The following is a 22,527-nucleotide window of genomic DNA, read 5'->3' as shown; positions in this document are numbered from 1 at the left end:
GGGAATGGGAAGGCTGCCCCTTGAAGCAAGCACGCTGGGTAATTCACATCCATAGAATCACGGAACCATCTGGGCTGGAAAAAACCTTCAAGATCATCAAGTCCAACCATCAACCTGACTTATCAAGTTCCATCACTAAGTTGATGCCCTGATTATGGCTGAGCTGGAAAATGACAATTTTGGTTATCTTATCTCATTAACTTTTCTCTCACAAAATACATTCTTCCCCATCTAATGACAGTGTTTGTTATAAATGAGTGTTATGAGGGGAACCAAAACTTCACTGAGGAGAGCTTAGATCACAATAGGTTTCAAACAACTCAAGCACTGTTCAGGTATTATCCTTAAACTAGAACTGTCTCTTCATATTCCTGCCTTTTGAGCTAAGTTATGGATGTAGTAATCCTGAGCATTTCAATGCAAAGAACTTACTTATTAGTGGCTGCATTTTAACATAAATAGAAGAATCAGAAATTTCCTATTTGAATGGGGGAAAACAGAGTAAAACAACTCCAGCGCATGATAAAAAATTAGTTATCCTCAGAAAACAGAAATGTGATTGGTGACAGCCAATGTTGTTTCACTGAGGGCAATTCATTTGTGACAAATTTGGTGGCCTTCTACAATGGCTTTACAGCACTAGTAGTAAGGGAAAAGCAATTAACATCATCAACTTGGACTTGTGCAAACCATTTGACCCTGTCCCACAAGACGTCCTTGCCTCTAAATAAAGGAGATGCTGATTTGATGGATGGAACACTTGCTGGAATTGGCTGGATCACTGTATTCAAAGAGTTGTGCTCAATGGCTTAAAGTACAGGTGAAGATGAGGGACACAAGTGGTGTCCCTCAGGGGTTGTTATGAGGACAAGCACTGCTTAGCATCTTTGCTGGTGACATGGACAGAGGAATTGAGTGCACTCTCAGGAAGTTTGTGAACGACACCAAACTGTGGTACAGTCAACGCACCAGAGGGAGGGGTGACACTGAGAGGGACCTGGATAGACTTTAGATGTGGGTCTATGTGATCCTTATGAAATTCAACAAGGTCAAGTGCAAGGTCCTGCAGCTGGGTCAGAGCAATCCCAAGCACAAAGACAGTCTGGTAGAAGAGTGGGTTAGGAGCAGACCTGAGAAAGTCTTGGGGGTATTAGTGGATTAGAAACTCAACAAGAACCAGCGGTGTAAACTTGCAGCCCAGAAAGCCCATCATTTCCTGGTCTGCAGTAAAATAAGCGTAGCCAGGTGTAGGGGAGGTGATTGTAGCCTTCTGCTCTATGGCCCCCAGTACAAGATGTTGAGCAGTTGGAGCAAGTCAAGAGGCAGGCCACGAAGATGATCAGAGGCCTGGTGTGCCTCTCCTACAAAGAAAAGTTGAGGGAGTTGAGACAGCTCTGAGCAGACGTCATTGTGACCTTCCAGCATTGTAGCCTACAAGAAAGCTGGACAAGGACTTCATATAAGAGCATATAGTGACGGGAGAAGAGGTAATGGCTTTAAACTAAAAGAGGTTAAAATCAGGTTAGATATAAGGAAGCAATTCTTCACAGTGAGGGTGGTGAGGCACTGGCACAGGCCGCTCAAAGAAGTTGTGGATGTTTTCAAGACTGGGTTGGATTGGGCCCTGGACAGTCTGGTCTGTTAGGTGGCAGCCCTGCCCACAGCAGGAGAGTTGGAAGTATGTGCCCCTTCCAACCCAAACCATTCTATGATTATATAATATCTAGGGTTCATCCAAAAGTGCTGTGAACTGCCCATAAGCAGCAAGGAGCATTTATGTGTATGATGCAATCACCTCTCAGCAGCCATTATCACAGCAGGCTCTCTGACATGTATGTCAGCACACAGACATTTAAGAAGAGGAATGGTTGATAACAATGGCATTTAGGCAAGATTCTCCCAAAATTACTGCAAGATGGAACAGAGATGTTCAAGTTGTTCACATACTACATATTTCAACAATAATTTTTAAAGCAATTCAGTAGCTTATACTCAATTTTATTGGCTTTCTACAGAAAATTCTAAAAGATAAACCAAATAAGGCATGCAGAGAAAATTCAAAAGGCATATAAAGCTAACAATGTGAAATAGCACATTGGTATGACAGCCACTTTAGTGAAATCCAGAAATCTATGTCTTACTTTAAGCTTGTTTTAGGATACCATGGAATTGCTATTGAGATCACTCCTTGTAATATGTAACGGCTGAGGGAAAAGGGCATAGAGATAGGTTTGCTTCCACATGTTTTTACTTACAAATGTGTTTTAACAAAATTCTGTGAAAGCAGCATGACGAAAAAGTTATAGTCAGTCTGCTAAAGGTTACAATACAGTATTCTGAATTTTAAAGAAAAAAACAGAGAGCTACCAGGGAACAGAACAATGAACAGACAAATTTAAATGACAGGCATGTCTTTCTTATGGATTTTTTTTACCTTGTCTTGAAGTATCTGAGTCTGTCTTTACTCATAGACTGAATTTGGAAAAATCAGCCTGCAGTGTAAGTTAATGATCAGTTTAAATAGTGAGAAAACAAGTGGTTTTAATGCCTTCTTTTATTTTTTTCTTTTCAAATAAGATTTATTTTGGAAAAATATATAAATATTTCTTGACAACTATCTTATTAAGCAGATAAAAAAGTATGCCTGCTAAAGGACTTGCAGAGAACTGACAAGTGGTCACAGGGGTCCAGGTTCAATTTGCAGGTTCAGGTAGGTTCAAATTTAGCAAGACTTAGAACAGAACAGAGTGTAAGAATTAACTCTGCAACTCCCTTCCATCTGTATTTAATTAAAAATCCATTGTCGCCCACAGGAGGAATAACGCACCACAGGATATTTCTGCGGTGCCTCTGCACAATCTTGGTTTCTTGGCATCACTGACAGGGCTAAAACTGGCTGTGATAAAACTGCCTCTCTCTTACTTGCAGAAAACATTTTCATCTGTTTCTTCCTTGTAAAACATAAAATCTTACTCCACTCCAGAAGCTTCTCTAAAAAACTTTCAGCAAATCCCAAGATCTACAGTTATTCAAATATTAAATAGATGAGGCAACTGCTACTTTCTTGCTGTATATGTATAAACTTGGAGAAAAGACAGTAATCATGTTGCTAAATTGCTTAGCAACTGTAGGTATAAAAGCTAATATGTCATAATTTATATGAGGAAAGATTGCAGGGGGTTAGCACCACATGTCTAGCAATATTGAGGCTTCCTGCTGAGAACTCCACCACAAACTGGCAGCTGGCTCAAAGCACTGCTATTTTCAACAGTTCAAAAAATGTAAATGTGTCAGCAACTGGTCAAATAGCCTTCATACTGTGATTTATTGCAATCTTTCACATTAGCCTACTACTGACTTGTATAAATCACTCTCAGGCTGAAAACATCCCCTGTACGCAGCTTTATAATGAATTTATGTGCTGAATTAATCTTGCTACCGTCAGACTGATCTTGATGCATCTTTGAGCAGTCTCAATTAGACAAAGATGATTTCAATGGACCAGGTTTCTTTCAGCGCATGCTGGAATGACAAAGAAGATGGATGCCTGAGAAATTTTATTTGGAAGTTTACCTGCAGCCACTGGGACTGGTCATTGTGGCCGGAGGTCCAGGCATTAACTTTGCCTTGCTTATCCAGTCGGGCTTTCCTGGGCTCCCAAGCGAACATATCCATGTTGAGTGTTCGGAAAACACTGGAGGCAGTAATTTGATAGTCCTGTATATGCCCGGATTTCATCCCCAGGGGCTCAGAGCAACCTGGAACAACAAAATAAGATCTGTGTCACTGCCTACTTATCTCTGTAAGTGGTTTAGGTTTTTCTTTATGGAAAAGAAAACTAGCAATTCTCAAAGAAAGGACTTTAATCAAGAGTATTGTTGGGGGGAAACTACAAACAAACAAATGAAAAATAGCCAATTCAAGGCACTTTATTTCAACACTACCTTGGAAGAATTGAAAACAAGATACAGAATTTGAAGTATTTTATCCCCACACAAATGTATGAACAGAAACCCACAGAAAAGATGACTCTTGTCTCTTATCTTGGTTTTCTTTTTCTGTCCAAGAATTTGCTAGTATTTCCTGTATTCACTTCATTTTTACCACGTTTTTATTCCTTGTCACATCAACCATGTCCTTGTGTACTGAGGAAACATTATGTTTTTTTTTTTTTAATACCATTACTGAAGTTTAAATGTTAACAAGCACTGAGTTCTACAATTTCAAATTACTTGATGCTCAGCCAAAAATAAAAAATCCCCCATACCTACTGGCAGAATAGAAGACTACAGAATAATGACTGTGAAGGAGGGAGAATGTTAGTAGAGAACTGTGTAGGAGAAATAGAAAGTTACAGGCTTATTTGCTTAAACCAGGTGGTTGTCCCACTTTGCTAAGTTATTTTGAATGCTGCTAAAGATAGATCTTGGGTTTCTCCTTTCTGTCTGCTGGGTGTTCATGAAAAAAAAAATGAACTCAACCCAAACCAACAAAAGAAAAACAACACAAGCCAACAATAATAACAGAAACAATAAAAAATTAACAAATGACTATATTCCTCTGTACTGCTACTGTAGGCTGAGAATATGCAACATATCTGGAAGAAATAAGAGGGAAAATGACAACAGGTAAGACAATCTTGAATGGCACCACTGTAACAGCAGTATTGGAAGTCAGGGAGGTAGGTGAGCTGCCTGGTTTAAGACATAAAAGAAAGGAAAAGAAATGCAAGTCAGGTGGCTGAGAGCAAGAAAGGTCTCCAGAGAGCTCCGGAAAGGTGGATGTATAGCTGCGTGGAGCTGGGAGCATAAAAAGAGGCAGTTTTCTCATTTCTTTCCTGCTCAAGCTATCAAAAATCTGGAGAAGTTTTTATTCCATAAATTTGATGATTCTCCTCAGTTCAGTAGCTACTTAACTTAGTTAAATTGTAAATAACATTTTAATTTCCTCTAACCTAATGGGTCAGAATATGTCCCATACTTAGCATGCCTCGCTGGGGCTGATGCAAGGAGTGCACCCCCCTGTGGTGACTGTGAGGGACAGGATCTTGAATTTATGTATCACTGTGAAGACAGAGGTTTATCACCTGGCGTTTGGACCCCAAGCCACTGAGTTGGCTCCTTCCAGATAATCATTTCCTGAGTCACTACCAGCTGTGTTGCTTACAGCACACTGGTAAGCTGTGAAGGCCTCCTTGCTGTGACATGACCCAGCTCAGCTAGTGTCTTCTGATAGAACCAGAATGGTATGGCCACTTACAACACCCTCAAAATTGCCATTTTGTTTTTCACTTTATTTGAGCTAGATATCAAAGCTGGCTTTCTTTTTCTTAAAAGTTCATTTCCTCTACAGTAGGTTCACTTTCATTTGAAAGATGTGATTCTTACTTGGTTTCTTTGATATTCTTAGCAAAGACCTTTTGGTCAGATTCTACTTCCTGTTTCTCCAGTTGGTTTAACCACAGAATCAACTGGAATCATTGGGGATTCAAATCAGGGAAGATAACTCCAGGCCCTCCAATGGGGTCAAATAGCAGGAGCAAATTACCAGAGACTGGTAATGATACCATACTCTTTAATAATAAGTGCATTTAAGCTTTGAAATACTGGCATGTTTCATATCTAACAAAAAAAAATAAACAGAAACCAGAGATCATTTTTTGAATAAACTTTTTAGAATTGATTCTCACTGCAAAAACAGAAAATGTGCAGCCTTTACTGTTGGGAGTACTGCCTAGTTAAAAACAACAACAAAATAATTTTCCTGGGAGTAGCAGGGGGGAATTGATACTACAAACAAGAGAGACTCATCTGTTGCTTCAGAAGAGGATTTGGCTTATTATTCAACTCTGAAGTATCACTCCAAGATCACAAGGACTGTCAGCAGGAATGTTTCATCTGAGGAACATGAAGGGAGCTCCGGACACAAAAACAAGGGTTGTCAAAACTGTTTTTCAGTGTTGGTCCAATCAATCAAAAATAGTTTTAAGTGCTATTATTGATTTATGAAACAGCAGATGTGTGTGCTTGTGTGTCTGTGCATGAATGCATGCATGCCTTAATGGCATTTCTACACTTGCCTTCCTTCTCTACTGCCCCAAAAAGAAAACAAAGCAGGTAGGAGGAAGAGAGTTGTTACAAGTCAGTGAAAGAGCAAGGAGAAGCAGAAGATATAATCATTATGCATTTGAATGGCAGAACGATGTGTTAGTCTTGTGCCAGAGAGCCAGCAGTCACCTCCCAGCTCCTGTGGCACCCTGCATGAAAGATAATGATGGGGTTTTTTGATAGCTGATGTGCTCTTTGACTCAGAACACAAACAACAGAAACATTGAACTGTTATAAAACTTTGTGTCTGCAGATAACTATCCTTCATAGCAGTTTATTTGTAATAATGCTCACAAATCCTTGGGACACCTCCAATATGCTGCACGCTCTTTAAATTTACTTCATACTGTCCTTATGAAAGAATTAAACTCTCCTTCATTTTTACAACCTGTTAACGAGAGCTCTTGTAGACGCACTCTGGGCAAAGCTCAGAGGAGCATCTTAGGCTGAAACATTTCAGATGCTTTGAATATCGCCACCTATGAAAAAAGGTAACTGATATCTGTGTATGTTTAAACCTATCTAGGTATAAGTTTTCAAGTACTTCTTATTTGATCTACATCACTTGAAAAGGAGCAGTGAATTAATGAGGAACCTACATGTTAGAAAAGTGTGGGTTATGGTCTGAAAACTTCCACATGAAGTTATTCTCTGTTGTCTTTACGAGGGCACAATATATTACTCTTCTGAGTCTTGTAAGAGGCTCTCATTCATCACTTCTTTCAAAAAAGCTCAATGTTCCAAAGGAAACATTTAATATCTGATACAGCAGAGACAAAATCACAAATGCACCCACATTTGAAGGCCTACATGCATCCTGTCTTGGACAATCATTCATGCAGAATTGGCAAAAGCTATGTTCAAAGTGTTAATACTGTGATATTTTTTGTTTTCAGAAAATCAAGACATTTAGAATTTTTTCTTCCTAATAATAAACATAGGATTCCTCTCTAGATTATTCACTGCTGAAGATGAACAAGGGGAGTGACATCTAGTACAAAGATGTCATAAAGTGCATTTGTATGAGAGTTTGTGTGAATGGTAAATATAGATACTGTTTACATGAAAAAATAGCTACCAGAAAAAAACCAAACAAAAAGAGGAAAACTACATGCACACTTACATGTGCAAGTTTCCCAAGGACTGTTAAATTCTGGGGCCAACATTACTCTGCAAGAACTGACAGCTCAGAAAACCAAGGACTTGCCAAATTTGTCCATGGCAACCAAACCACACCAGCATTAACAGTATATGACATGAACCACGTGCAAGAAAGAAACTGTCTGCCAAATGCAGATGTGTGAATGTACGAGTAAATTGCATGAGTGAGTGACTGTGTTGTGTGAAGTCATCTGCTGTTGAATAACTACAGTTTAATCCTACTACTAATAACAGCTTAATGAATTAAGGCATTACAATAAACAGTAGTTGTAATCTGTGTCTTCACAGAAATGAATATCCTGTAGTGGAAAGGGAACTTACAAAACAGAGATGTGCAAAGCATGGGGAAAGCAGGAACATGAGGTCATGAAAACTGATGTCTGATTTATTGATGATCCACTACACAACCACTGATCACAATTTTCAACAACCTGTGACCATGGGTCCTTCTGAGTACATATATCTATAGCAGATTATAAAGAACATCGTGGTTGGACTTGATGATCTTAGAGGTCTTTTCCAACCTTAATAACCCTAATGATTGTAATGAAGTTTGGCTTTAAAAAGGATTAGCTTTTAGGATTTTTGAAATATAGTCTCAGTCGCTTTGTTAGTGATTCTTTTCCTAGCACCAGCACTTTTCAGGGAAGCATGTTTTAATGCTTAAGATAGACCACCTGTAATTAGAGTGAATTAGTCTCTCTTTATGCACGCTCTTCTTTCAGTAAGATCGAAACTGTTCAGCTGAGCCTTGGCTGCCCCTGGTTCTAAGACATGATGACCTTGAAAGTGTTAGGAGACCACTGAAATGAAATCACTTCAGTAGCTTTTACAGTTCTTTGAGCAAAACAATTCCTGGTCACTCTGGCAGGGACTTGCTCTAAATTGTGGTTCCAGAAATGGAAGACATAAAAAAAAAATAAAAATAAAAATCTAATAGACTAAAGCAGCTAGACAGAATTTTCTATTTACTCTCAAACCTATCTATATTGGAAAAGGACTACACTGAGATTAATGCATTAACTTTTCATTTCTGAATCTGGTTTTGATGCCACTAGAGGACTGAGAATTATTTAACTCCAGCTGTTTTGATATATCATTCGTGAATTGGATGACTATTGTTTGTACAGTAAGCAGGCAGCCACATAAAAATCATTCTAAAATGAATTCAGTGGAGCGCTCCCACTGGTAAAAGGTTGATCTCTTGAAAAAGATAAAAAATTTACATGCTTTACTGAATTTGTGAGGGAATACGGTTCTGAAGAGAGTAGCTAGAGGTCAGGCTTTACATTTTTGAGTTATAACTTCTGCTACTACAAACCTAAAGAAGGTTTATATTGGCTCCATTTACTCTTTTACTTTTTGCTACAAGAAACAATCCCTGCTTCTGTTGGAAACCCACAAAATAAATTTAAACTGAAATCTTGTCCAAAGCAGCCCAGCAAAATAAGTCTATCTCCAGTCTGAGTGGTGTTTGGCTGCAGCTGAAGCACGCTCATACCTCTGAGGATGTCATGTACCTGACCCTCATGAGAAATGTCTCAGGTCAGCTTTGGTGCCAGAAAGATTTACAAAGTGTTACTGAGTTACCCTACTACTGTTACTATCCCAGTGCAATAGAATATTGCCACTTATACTATTTAAATAAGTATAATTGTGACATGATTTACATAGAAACAGATTAATTGTTGCCTGGATAAACTCAGGCCTGCCAACTGTATTTCATAGGGTGGTTTAGTCCACAGGAATGAAAATGCAGTGCTTACTTAAAGTCCAGACAGACCTCATTGAGGCCTACAAGTACCTAAAGAGGCATACAGGAAAGACAGGAAAGGACTCTTTATCAGGGAGTGTAGTGATAAGACAAGGGAAAATGGCTTTAAACAAAAATAATGGAGATTTAGGTTAGATGTTAGGAAGAAATTCTTTACTCAGAGGGTGGTGAGGCCCTGGCATAGCTGCCCAGAGAAGCTGTGGGTGCCCCATCCCTGGAGGTGCTCAGGGCCAGGTTGGGTGGGGCCAGGGGCAGCCTCATCGGGGTGGAGGGGCAACCTGCCCACAGCGAGCAGTTGGAACTGAGAGGGGTTTGAAGTCCCTTCCAACTCAAACCATTCTGTGATGGTATGATTCTTGTTCACTTCAGAGATCCCACCTGATAACTCACAGCCCAGGAGTTCCATTCTCAGTGTGCAATGTCGTCGGCAAACCTGAGGATACAGGCGTATGTACTGTGATTTTATTGGAGGCGTGAAGGAGTTAGCATATGGGGTATTGTTGTCCACATTTCCACGGAACACCTACAACAAAACAAAATCTTCATAAAAAGGTGCAAAAATTGATACTAAAGGTGCAGTTCATTTCCATGGCTCAAAAATATCCACTCTTCTGACCTCCTTTTCAGGTTTCTCTGAGTGTTTTTCATAGAGAATGCCCTATTTCCTCCACTGCTCAGCAAGTAAATTTTTAAGCAAACCTACTTCCATTGGCTTGCACCAGTGTGTGTTTAATCAGGGCCTCTATTTGTCACTCCTGGGAACCTGATCTACTAATGCAATAAATTACATCTTCTTGCCTAATTAGTGCATTAAATAGACCTTATTCAATTTAACCTTCAATTATCTGCACTGATTGACATTTACTACTCCTCTCTACTCCAAGAACCTGATCCAGATCCCACTGCAGTGTACTGTAACCCTCCCACTGATCTCAGTGGGATCAGAATTAAACCTATACGCATTCCTCTATTTACTTCTCACTCTAACAATGAAGATATGCTTTGTATTTTGTTTTCTTCCCTCTTTGCACTCTTTTTTTACACAGCAGTTTAATTCCCTGCATGCATAAGAAAAACCATGTCCAATTCTGCTAAGTGCTTGCATTCTATTTTAACCTATACAGCAAAGGGACTTTTACTGCTTTGTATGCACAGCTCTCTTTAAAAACTGTAGACATACACTCCTCACTGGATGACACTGTGTAGTATGGAGATCAGCGTTGATTAATGAGTTCTATGCTTTTATGGGTTAACATTAATCTGCCAATGTAATAAGACTAAACTGAAAACAAAGTAACGAGTAATTACTGGTAAACTAATTAAAATGAAGATCAGATAAGTGTAATAAACAGGATTTTTCTAGCCTTGGGACACAGCATTTATACAACCATCAATTAAAGTATAAGAAATTCGTAGTGGGCAGAAAGTACAAATTTATTGATTTTTTTTTCCGGAGTAAAATAAGAACATGGCAAGCTATATCAAACTGTCAAGTAATTATGCTTATCTACCAGAGATAGCTCAAATTACTGAAAGCAGCTTGACAACAAGACATATTCATACACAGATGACTTAATCTTACCATATCCTCATTTGTGCCTTTTACTTTGTACATTGCCCATGACTTCCCATCATTACTATAAGCGATTTTGTAAGATTTCACATATTCTGGACTTCCAATCCTCTTGGCACCTTGGGTTATAACTCCAGTGACTCGCATCTTTTTCTGCAGGTTTATCTGAAACAGTAAAACAACACAACATCACTGCTAGCCTGCTGAGGAACACAATTCTGATCATAGATTGCTTTGATTCCTTTTTTTTTTCTATCAGAAAGGAAAAAAAATATCTGTAACATCTAAAATGCTATCTTTACGCTTGTATTAATTATTTCTATTTTTCGTTCATTTCATATACATACATAGACAAAAAAATAGAACAAAAAGCTAACTCAGTGCATTTCTTACCACTTGGGATGGCAGCCTCAATGCAGGCGTATGGGGAGTCAAGAGAGGGATCAAATGTCTGCTAGCCAGACATTTAAATACTTTACAGTGTGACTTCAAGGTTTTCTCTCACTTGGAAATATAATCTACCATCTATTAAGTATTATCAAACATCAGTGTTACAATATCTGATTACATATTATATGGGAAAGTGAGGAAAGAATTTTACTGCTGTGTTTTGGGAGGCTCTAGCTATTTCTCTGCTATTTGACTGAAATACTTAGGCTTCTAATATTTTTGTATTTTTGAAGCAAAAATAGATGTTGGTGTTGCTTTATCACATTTCTCACAGTAAGTAATGAATAACCACACATACACCTGCAGAAGAAATGAGAAGGTGCCTATAAAAATCAGATTTTTTTACAGGATCTTTCTCATATATACCAGGAAAAGTCAGGAACATTTGCAACTGTAATGGAGAGAATGAAAGAATTTAGACAGGTATTAATAAGAAGAGACTTGAGTCTATTTCCCCTGGAAAATCTTCTACGTTACTTGTTTCTCAGAGGAAAAAAAACCCACCAACATATGTATATTTGTAAGAGGACAGTTCCTGAGATTACTGCCATTTCAATATTTATTTAACACAGAGCAGCAAACAGTCAGACACAAAGGTTTATGGAATTCTGTTATACAGATTTCACTCTCTGTATAGAATTAAAGATTATTCATAAATAGACAAGATGGAAAAATATGTCATATATTCACAAAATTTATAATGAAGTGAAAATAATCTCCAAAAACAAGTTAAAGAGTACAGTCAAACATAAAACAGTCATTGATTATTTGCCTTTTATATGTGCTGTCCAGTAGTATCTTCAGATTTGACTATATGGGAAAAGGAAGATCTCGAGGAAGATAACACAATACTAATGTCTCATATTTACTCCCATTTTTTTTTTTTCAAATATTAATACAGGGAAGTTTTTTTTGGATAAGGATTCATGCAGAAAATATTTTTTATGTTTACGTGTTTCTAATGAAACCAAGGCTTTAGCCACCAGATTAGGATTATTGCTTCGCTGTCTCCTTTCCATGCCTCAGCCTTCATCTTTAACGTAAAACAAATCAAACACTGAACCTCAAGAAGCAAAATGATGAAAAATCCTCCACCAATGACAACCAAAAATAGTCTGGTGAAAAGCTAAATAAATACTATGGTAGAAATTCAAACTTGAAAAAAGAAAAGCAGTACTGAATGAAGATAATAATCAAAATTAAATGAAAATAATTAATTTTTTATACTCCCTTAATACGCATAATGTTTCACCTCAGTTCTTTAAGGAAGTAAAAACCCTGCCTTTGTCCTATACATGGGCATCTGTACATGTAAGTTACACAATCTTACTTACTTCTGTATTTTAACAGACAGAATCTTTTCTTTTAGAGGCTTTCTCAATCAAGTTCAGAATCATAAGTGGAGATCTGGATTTAAACAGTACCGAGCTTGGAATAACTTAGGAAATGAAAACAGGACATGGTGGTTTGCAGTCAGGTCTACAGGTTTTGTCAGTGGTCGCAGAAAAATCTTGGTGAAGGGGGAGGAAAAACACTTTCAAATCCTTGCAGCTTCCTTACATACAAAACCCTCATGAGACTAACCTCAAGACTGCAGTAGCTCATTTCAGTGTATACGGATATACCAGGAACTAATTGGCCCTTTGTGTCTTCAGTTCCTTTATGTGTTTTAAACTTCTCCAGTCAGAGCTTAGTAAAACACAAACTATTATAACTGTTCAAAGGCTATAATGAAGCTGGTGCTGAAAATCCTTCTTACTTAATGTACTTCAGCAGGAAGCACAGTTCACAATGTGAAATGTGAACTGGCTCTTTTAGCACTAAAAGCATTTTCAATGCATTTTTTTTCTCTGGCAATTGTGAAGAAAAACAACTCAGGATGCTCTACTTTGTGTATATAAGAGAAATACAGATTTAGGAAGTAATATATTCTCATTATATGGTGACTTTGTTTTCAAACAAAGGAGTAAAAATCAACAGGGTAAGAACAAGGATTTAACATATCATTTTATAAAAAGGCAGTACCTTATTTTGGCATAAAGGACCCCTTATCAACCAGGCAAATCAAAGATGATAGAAGATCCGTAGTACTTTGTGGGGTTTCCCTCAGTAATTTAAGAATTAATGGATCGCAGACTTTGAAAGTAGAATATGCTTGCATAGAAATTTGAGGAAAGTGTTGCGTAAAAAACCTGATACATTCTTCCAGCCTGGCTTACTTCTAATGTTACTCTGTGAATAAAGCAGCCCCATTAATGGTGTTGCAATGAGCTCCAGGGAACAGCAACTTACACATCACTCTCTGTGGGGATTTTGGCTGTGATGCTTAGACGTATCTCCTAGTAAGGAGTGCCCACTGCTGCACTTCTTCACAGCACACACCATCTGACAGAACTCGAGAAAGGTGCCACTTAATACCCACAATTAATGAATCTGCCTGAAACAGCCTTTATATTTCAGTGCAAAAGTTTCCTGTGGCTAAGAGTAAATGATGAACTAATCCAAGCAGGTAAAGCTGCCAGTAAAGGAAAGGCCAAAATCTGACTTAAGTCCATTCAAATCTGATTCTGTATGAAAGATGTGATGTCTGCATAATCACAGAATCATAGAATCACAGCATCATATGAGTTGGAAGGGACACATAAAAGCTATCTAGTCCAACTTCCCTGCCATAAACAGAAACACATACAGCTTGATCAGGTTGCTCAGAGCCCCGTCCAGCCTGGCCTTGAATGTCTCCAGGAGTGGGGCTTCCACCGCTCTTTGGGAAACCTCTTCCAGTTGGCGCAAATTCACTATGCAGATATGGAAAGATGGCTGACATATACTCCTATGCTGCATCATACAGCCAAAACTAAGCAAAAAGAAAATCACTCAGGCAGTGCTCTCTTGAGTCTGGCACATGCTCAAGACTCAGGGAATAAGTACACTCTATTAGTTTAAAATATTCCCACCAACCCATAAATTTCATTTAATTTTATTCCTTTCAACCACCAAAATCTTCTCTGCACCATGATTAGACCACTTTTCTCATCGCAGCAGTTTACAGAGCCACAGCCTTTTTCAACAGGAGAGGAAGGAGCATCTTGCCATGTCTTCTGCTCTTGGCACTGATTCTGTAGCAGCAATTTTCAGCAATTTTCACTGATGTACTAATGTTTTTCATGGCAATGACTCATACAAATCAGTTTTGGGATGCTAAATCATTCAGATGTCTACACAGCTGAAGATGTAGGCAATCAAAATTTAACTGGAATTTAACTTAAAATAAATCCTTGTCAGAAAGGAAAAATAAACAACAAAAGACTATTTTTTCTCAGGAGAAAGTGTCAGTATGGACAAGGCAAGTTTATAGTTCCTACAGATTGCACAGAATAAAGATAGAGCATTATTTTCAAAGACATTTCAGAACCAACTCTGCAAATCTGTATGGTACTTCTGCTGCTTTACTTCTAGGTGTGAGCAAATGGAGGACCATAAAACTGGAGGGAACCACATCATACTTATTTGCCATAAAAAGAGGAAGCTATTCAACCGACTGTCCAAAGAACTCCACAAAACAAAGCGCAAAAATAACTTTCCAGCATGCCTAACAAACCTTAGAATTGCAGAAAAAAAGGCAAAAAGTTATTATCACCATATGCCAGTGTAACAGAACAGAATAAATTAGGTATTCCACCAGTGGAAGTTCATATACCTCTGCAATTTGTGAACAAATGATAGAATATTCAGTATGCAGAAGCTATGCACTTTACCAAAAAACAAAAATAAAAATCCATTCCATCTATCTAATATACATTATTTCATAGAGAGCGGAGAAGAAGGATAAAAAGATGGAGTGACTTTAGGCAGACACTATATGCAATGCTCCTGGTGACAAACATAGCCATAATCTTCTCATTTGTTACTGTGCTATTAACAGTAACACCACTAACATTTAGTACAGAACAGGTTGGCAAGAAGCATGCCATAACAGCAAGCTTCCAATAAATGCTCAGTTTAAAGCCTTTACAAAGTGCTGGCTCTTTGAAACTTAAAATGTAGTTTTTCATGAGGGTTTGTTCATAACAGAAATGCAGTTTACGGAGAACTATGATGTTTACCTAATTCAGTTATGAGATACAATGGTAATGCTATAAATAATTCTCCATCTTCTCTGGCATAAAATGTATATTTTTTCACTAAATTTCACTATTGCTCATATAAAAATGGGACTGATCAAGGTTATACTGGTATGGAAAGATTTATTATAGCAACCCTCCCCTGATAATTTCATCAGCTTTTGAAGGATAGAAATTTAATTTTTTTTAAAGTCATAATTCTGTTAAAGCCAGATAGAAAGCTCCCACAGAAACAATTTCTGATGAGAAATAGGGAAATTTGCCAATGGAAATGCTTGTAATCAACTCAGAGAAGGAGTAACCTGTCATGATTCCTGCAAGACTGGGAAATATAATGAGCCTGAAAGCTCCCTCCCATGATACCCCTTCCATCTTTAAGCATCAGTGCACGCTGAACACAATGAATGTTGCTGTTTCATTTGGACAGCATGTCAGGAGCAGGGGGCTGCAGAACAGGACTTGGAATGTGATGAGGTCCAGGAAGGCCAGAGCAGGTCAGTTCCTATTATTTTCCCTGCTGCAGAGTATCCAGACATCTCAGTGTAAGGTATTTGTCTATCTTGCTTGTCTGTAGCTTTTTGTTACTTTCCTAACCAGGCCTGTCAGCAGAGCTTCTCAAGGTGTAGCTGAGGGCAAAGATGCGGTCAGGATAGTAGCAGCGATACATGTCCTAACCAGCAACCAGACTAGGTAACACAGTGATTTATCCACGGTGGCACTGCAGCTGTTGCTGTTCTGGATAAGAGTTTGTTACACAGAGAAAAGTCAACATGTATTATCTTAAATTCGTGACAGTCCGGGAGAACAAACACAGTCATTTGCTATACGCCGCTTTGGAAATGGTAGTTCCTACTGTGACTGTGGGATTGTGCCCTGCAGGCAAATTGATGAAATACCCAGTTATTTCTGAGCACAAACGCTTTTCATTTCACTGTCTTGGATGCAGATTCAGCAAAGACTCTTCACAACTCTCCTACTAAATCCTCTGCAAACTCATCCTCCTCATACCGTCATTTCAAGGTGCCTTGCACAGTTCTCATCTCATATAGTAACAACAGAGCTCTCAGGTCGTCCTTGCACTTTCGGCTTAGTCCCAGCCAACCACCTAAAAGAAGCTCAACACCTTTGTGTTCTTCAACTAAATAAATTAAATACAACTGTGTATGTTTCGAGCTAGGCATGCTGAAACAGAGGTGTCAACTGGTCTGTTAATTTAATTTTTGAGTCTGCAGAAGTATCAGAATGCAGGTCAAAACCCACTTATATGGAAAAAATAAATATATACGTAAATAAAACCAAACACAGGGACTGTTTGGGCCAAACTGTAATGTTAATATGGAGGAGTGTATGTTACGAATATCACAAAAAATTTCTCACTTCTGCTTTTTTTGAAAACATTCACTTTGTGCCTCAAAGTGTTTACATAATTAGAGAGACTAAAAACTTGCTTGGTCTGTTTCTTCTTATTATTAAGCCATTATTTGAGTCCCAAAGGTAGCTGTTATGAATGACATTAACTGGATTATATGAATTATTCAAATACTGGTATGTTTAGACTGTCATCTCAAATAGAGGTTCATAATCAATCTCACATTGCTTAGAGGTCTACAGCCTTGTAAAATTTCTTCTCATTTACAAATTCCTGATTAACTGGGTATTAACTACCTGCAATTTAAGGTTAGCTAAAAAACACTGAAGTCGTTTATTGCTATTATTAACTCTGAATCATCTTCACATGTTTGACATGCTTTTATCTCCAGAAAAGCACTTCCTCAAAATGCCTAGAATAAATCTTAAAGTACCAGTAAAATGTGCAAATAACAACAACTGTCAAAGAAAATATCTGGGTGTATTTCTGCATGTAAAACAGCTCTGATCAATAGCTTGTAGAGGTTGGGATGTAAGATGACTGCAGAAACAAACATGCACTTTTCTTTTAATTCTACAATTAAAAGTACACGAGAACTCTAGTAAAAACTTTGATAATAAATATGACCTGCTCTTATCCCAACAAGGACAACTGGGAAGAATTCTCATTCACCATCCTTTGACTAGGTCCTATATATCTTCCCAACTGAGGATACAGCGACTCAGAAAGAAATGTGCTACAAAATGACAAGTCAGATGAAGAAAATCTCTTCATTAGTTCTGAATGTTAAAGCTAAGCCTGAAGTTAAACCCATTGATTGAGAGATGGAAGCTGAAGCAAAAACTGAAATAACTGAGAACATGCAGGAGATCAGACTTCCCTTGCACACTGTGATTTCTGCTGGGGGTTTTACACATTCCCAGCTAATTTTTACACACAGGAAAACTGAAACTACTTAGTTCCTTCACCAGAACACAGTCAGTAAAGGATAACATTGATATCAAATAGATAACGATCTTTGTAGAGAGCACTTTTTAACCACAGTTCACTACCCTATCTTTCTTTTTTTATGCAGTGTATCTATAGAAATTATTACAACTGCAGAGGAAGGCAAAGAGATTCACTGAAGATTGATTTCATAGGCCATAGTTGTCATGGGCTATGCAAAAGAAAGACCCCCTTTCCTATGTAATCTTGGTTATGTCAGTTTTGGGAGATGCTAAGGATCTAAATTTGGTCTGGATTTTTTTGCAATGAGTCCATGAGAAATGTACTACACTTCCTCAGTCTGTAAGCCAACAGTGTTTTTAGTTCATAATGCAATATTTCAGTTTTTGTAACAGAAAATACATAAAAAACATAAAATACATATCTTTACGCCTTTTCCTTCTTGGTTCAAATAATTCTAATCATGAAATACGTTCTTGAATCCCCATTTTCCTATGGGCCTGGCAACCACAGCTGGCTTTATGCTGCCTATTATGCAGACCATAACATCTTTATGTTCTTCCCATGTACCTGCTAATATCTTGTCTCATTAGTCTAAAATCTTTTTCACTGTCAGTTTATAGAAGACCCAAAGAATGCTGAAATTCCAGTTGTAATTAGAACTTTCTGACTGATACTGTAATGCTGATAATAATTAGAGCAACTGTTAGAATGTGTTCACTTCATGACACAATTTGTGGGTGAAATACAAATGGGAAAATAGGAGTACATGAAAGCAATACTTCCTACGTATTAGCAACTTTGAAAATAATCTGTTAGTTGCTATGAGACTGGTTGAGTGGGGAGAGAGGCCAAGGCTTCAGATGGACGCAAGTGGAGTGAAGAGGTAGACTAATAAGCACACAGGTGGCAGATGGCTTTGTGTCTGCTGAAAAGACTATGTCACCCGTATGATTTTGCCACCCACAGGTGCTATTACAGAAAATGAAAAATAGGCTTGAATGATTAATCCCTCCTGAATCCTATGAAATTGGCTGAATATTGGTTGAATCACAAGAAAAAAACTCATATTTTTCATCATCCCTTCAAATTAACATTCAATAGACAAAAAAGTTAAGTACAGTTACCCTTGAATGTCCCGATGTTCAGGAAAAAAAGAAAGAGACTTTCTTATCATTTTAATTAGCCCTGCATTTTTCCTTAAAACAATTTTTCCTTCTATAGAAGCTGATAGGCAATAGATTTAATTAAAATGCAAAACATTGCTTGGCTTTGCAATAGACCAACAAAAAAAAATTCCTCAAAATTGGCAAAATATCATTCAGAACTTCAGACTTGAACAATGTCTCTTAACCACTCATGGAATAAGGTTACAGGAACGTGAGAGTAAAACTCATTCACTATTTTTCAGTCCACAGAACTGCAGTTCCAGTAAAGTGAGGTGACAAGCACACATCATCATTTCCAGCAGAGGTCAAGGGCTACAATAAAAGGGTATAAAGTTTACTTTATACCCTGTTTCCTGCTTCACTACCATGGTGTTGGCAACTCCTACACTCACCATAGCCTACATAAGGCTGTAAGTTTTCTCCAGTACCTCTAAAATCACAGAGAAGCTCTGAGGTGCAGCCAAGGACTGCATGCCTCTTGAAAGCTGAGGCTGTGTCAGAGCTTTGCCTCCATTTCCACCAGGTAGATTGCTCTGCACTTCTGTCAGGTATAATACGAACTCAGCACACATGCTCTAGGGCCACTAACACACAGTTAAGTTTATATGCACATCTCTGTGCCATGCAAAAATATCTCTGTATCCCAAACTTCAGCTGTAGTGAAGTAACATAAACAGACTATCTAGAAGTAAGGAGTAGCAGAAGACCACTTGTAAGCAACAATTATTTAGTTTGCCACCTTGAAAGTGAACATTTAGAACCCCAAATATGACCTGTTTGTCTATCTCACACCAGCATAGCATCATCTAACTGGTTTTTATCGAGTCATCCCCACTGGGGGACTACAATACCTACACATCACTCCATTACAGTTGGTTCGCCTCCATGTAGGTGTGAGGGCATCTCTACATGCCACTTGCCATTGGTGCAAGAAACCAGACACACTCACATATCCTCATTTAAGTCTGCCACCATTTGCTGTTTTGATTACCATGATAAATATGACAAATCATTAGTTCAAAATATATGGCATTAAAGGAGCATTTAAAAGTAGTTACTTCAGCCATTCAGCTCCATTACAAAGAATTATTAAGGAAAGCTGATGCACAGGCTGACAGAGCGTGCTATGGATAGTGTCTATAACAGCACCAAGTTTTTGTTGCCATGGGAATGCTAACACTGAACTGACTGTTTCTGTGTATTTGAAACCTCAATCAAAAGTTGTTTTAATATGTATGTGTGTGGGTGTTTGTGCGTACGAAGAATGAAACTAAGAGATTTAAGATAATATCAAACAGATATCGAGATATGGTACACAAGGGAATATCTGGATGTTTACACTAGGAAACAGGCATCTAGTCCTTTTGTTTTCTTGTCTGAGTAGATAAACAATATATTTTTAGTTAAAGGTTTAGACATTGATGGAGATCTACAGTTTGCAGACATTGGTTTTGAGTTCACTGAAGTCAATTAACTTCTGGCAAACTTTGAACATCTGAAGAACTTTTACAATTTACGTAGTTCCAAGGTGCTACGTAGGGCTGTTTTGAGAGAATTCAAAAGTACCTTTGTTATTGGTTTCTGTTCTGTCCTGCCAAGGGCTTTCAGGTACTTACTGCCACTTTTTAATACTCCCCAAAGAAATCCTAATTTGAAACTAAGTAAAATTTTGGATTGTTGACAAAAAATGAAGAGCTTTAATGCATTTTTGAGCATTAAACTTACCAAATTAAGTCTTCCTGTATGGTTCAAATCACCTTACATGATGGCTCTCAGATCATATTTCACAAGGTTCACTTGGCCAAATTATACTAAGCTGAGAGCTATATTGAGTAATATTAAATATTTAATCTATCATGACAGGTATTTTTGGAAGCTGATACAACGGTACTCATGAATGAGGAAATGAACTTTGACAAAATGAATAGTTTGACAGATGGTCGTTTGCTTAGAGCTCTTACTAACAGATGTTTGAATGAATGTTCTGCAAGACCTCTGTGTATTTTAGGTTTTATCATTTTATTAGCAAATAGTTATCATCTGGTATATACTTGCTCTTTGGAAGTTCTTGATGTGGAAGCTGCTATTTTTTCCCTGCTTTTTTCTTTTGGAAAAAGTTTATATTTTACCCTTTCCTGGTTAGGGATGAGAATGATGGAACTCAAACAGCTTGTGTTATATTGCTTTTGTGTAAGAGTAATTATGAGTAAACACAATTAATTATGCCAGTGCTAGAGTCTGTAAGCACTCAAAAAAGGGAGGCTGAAAACCAGAGTTGAGACTGAGGCCACAGGGGTTGTGGTAGATAACTATTTAAAAAAAAAAAAAAAAGAAATTAAGCTACAAATTAAAAAAAAAAAAATGCATTCCACCAAACAGAAACAATATTTCAATATATTTAGAATAAATAATAAAAAAAGAAAAAGTAAATCACTACCAAAGCATTAGTAATGACTAAATAAAATGCTTCTGGTGTAGAAACAGGAATTTAGATCCTATGAAACAAGTATCCTAATCAATATAGAGTGCAATTTTTGTCTTAGCTTGCTAATTTTAAATACAAGATCCTCAAACATATCAATATAATATTTAGTCCACAGAGACATTTTGTTGAATGCTGTGTATGGGCAACACTGTGGTGTTTTGTTTTCTCTGGATGAACAATGCCATCTCCCATTTAGTGTGCAGGCTCTGTGTGCACCCTCCAGGGAACTGGACATTTCCATGCATTTCATAGGATGCCTAATAGACTGTTACTTAATTAATCCCTCTGATTTCTGCCGTGGAAACATACTATACAAGAGCTACATTTTTGTGACTCTAACTAGACTTATCCAATCTCAAAATTCTAAATTATTACAGGAACCTGTGAAAGCTTCAGATAGACCCTGCCGGGGTAGATCTCACTTTCTAATTGAGAATCTCAGTGGGAAGACTATCTGCTTACGGTTCCAAGAAATGTAACAAGGGAATATTTTTCTAACCTGCAGAAGTTATAAAAAAGGAAAAAAGTAATATTTAAAAGTAATATTTAAAAAAAAACAGTATTTAAAAATTGATACTTAAAACTAAATAAAACAATGTATTTGTTTTAGATCAGAATACTAATATATGCAAATTACCAACAAGAAGTTGGTAATCTTTTCAAACAATCTGTAATATCTCAAAACATGGAGTTGCATCTAAGTTTCAGGATGAAGTTTCAGAAAAACTATTTAGGGAACAAATTAGAAAAATGCTGTAGCACTTTGTTTTCATATATTCTAAGTAAGACTTCTAGGTTTTAGATTTTCAAAATATATTTGACATTTAAAAATTGATCTAAGAAGGAAAAATTGTATAAAATAGACACAGAAAGGAGTTAATAATTCTAAGATGAAAAAGCATTTCGTTCTAACTCTAAATCCTCCTCCTTCTCACAGTAATGAAGCAAAATATTTGAATCTTTTTATTTGAAAGACAACTAGTAATAATGTAGATGAGCTGGGAGAAACGATTCCTGCTATTTTAATGACTGATAACACTTTTTTATTCTTCTATTAAATATCTTACGTACAACCATCTCCAGTTCAGGCCCTCAGCCACAGTAATGAGTTCATTTTCTTAGTATTCCATGAATGTAATGTATGCTCAAACCTGCTCTCTGTGCCTGTGGATTTATACTGACCATTTAAAAACAATTTCCATGTCCAAAAGACCCCAGAGCAGTTAAAAGAAAAAGAGGTGACAGCCCCTCATATACTGTTACAATTGCTGCAATTATCAGGCTTGCTCCTCACAAGGATCTTCTAAATCATGTCCAGGAGAGGAGCATAATTTCAGGATCTCTTATTCTCTGATGTGACAAGTCAGTCA

The 22,527-nt window shown here is 37.5% G+C and overlaps 1 protein-coding gene across 10 annotated transcripts in view; it reads right to left on the bottom strand.

The window, feature by feature from the left end:
* The window catches only part of EDIL3 (EGF like repeats and discoidin domains 3), a 273,821-nt gene that overhangs the window by 52,360 nt on the left and 198,934 nt on the right, over positions 1-22,527 (bottom strand). For all 10 annotated transcript variants that reach the window (XM_021380111.1, XM_021380103.1, XM_021380106.1 and 7 more), the window contains 3 exons: positions 10,625-10,780; positions 9,421-9,565; positions 3,574-3,758 (listed from right to left, as the gene is read on the bottom strand). In XM_021380111.1, the coding sequence (XP_021235786.1) occupies positions 3,574-3,758; positions 9,421-9,565; positions 10,625-10,780 (486 nt within the window). The remainder of the gene's footprint in view (positions 1-3,573; positions 3,759-9,420; positions 9,566-10,624; positions 10,781-22,527) is intronic.

Source organism: Numida meleagris, chromosome Z, assembly GCF_002078875.1.
Source record: "Numida meleagris isolate 19003 breed g44 Domestic line chromosome Z, NumMel1.0, whole genome shotgun sequence".
NCBI classification, from domain to species: Eukaryota; Metazoa; Chordata; class Aves; order Galliformes; family Numididae; genus Numida; species Numida meleagris.
This window is presented reverse-complemented; position numbering and strand designations above follow the sequence as displayed.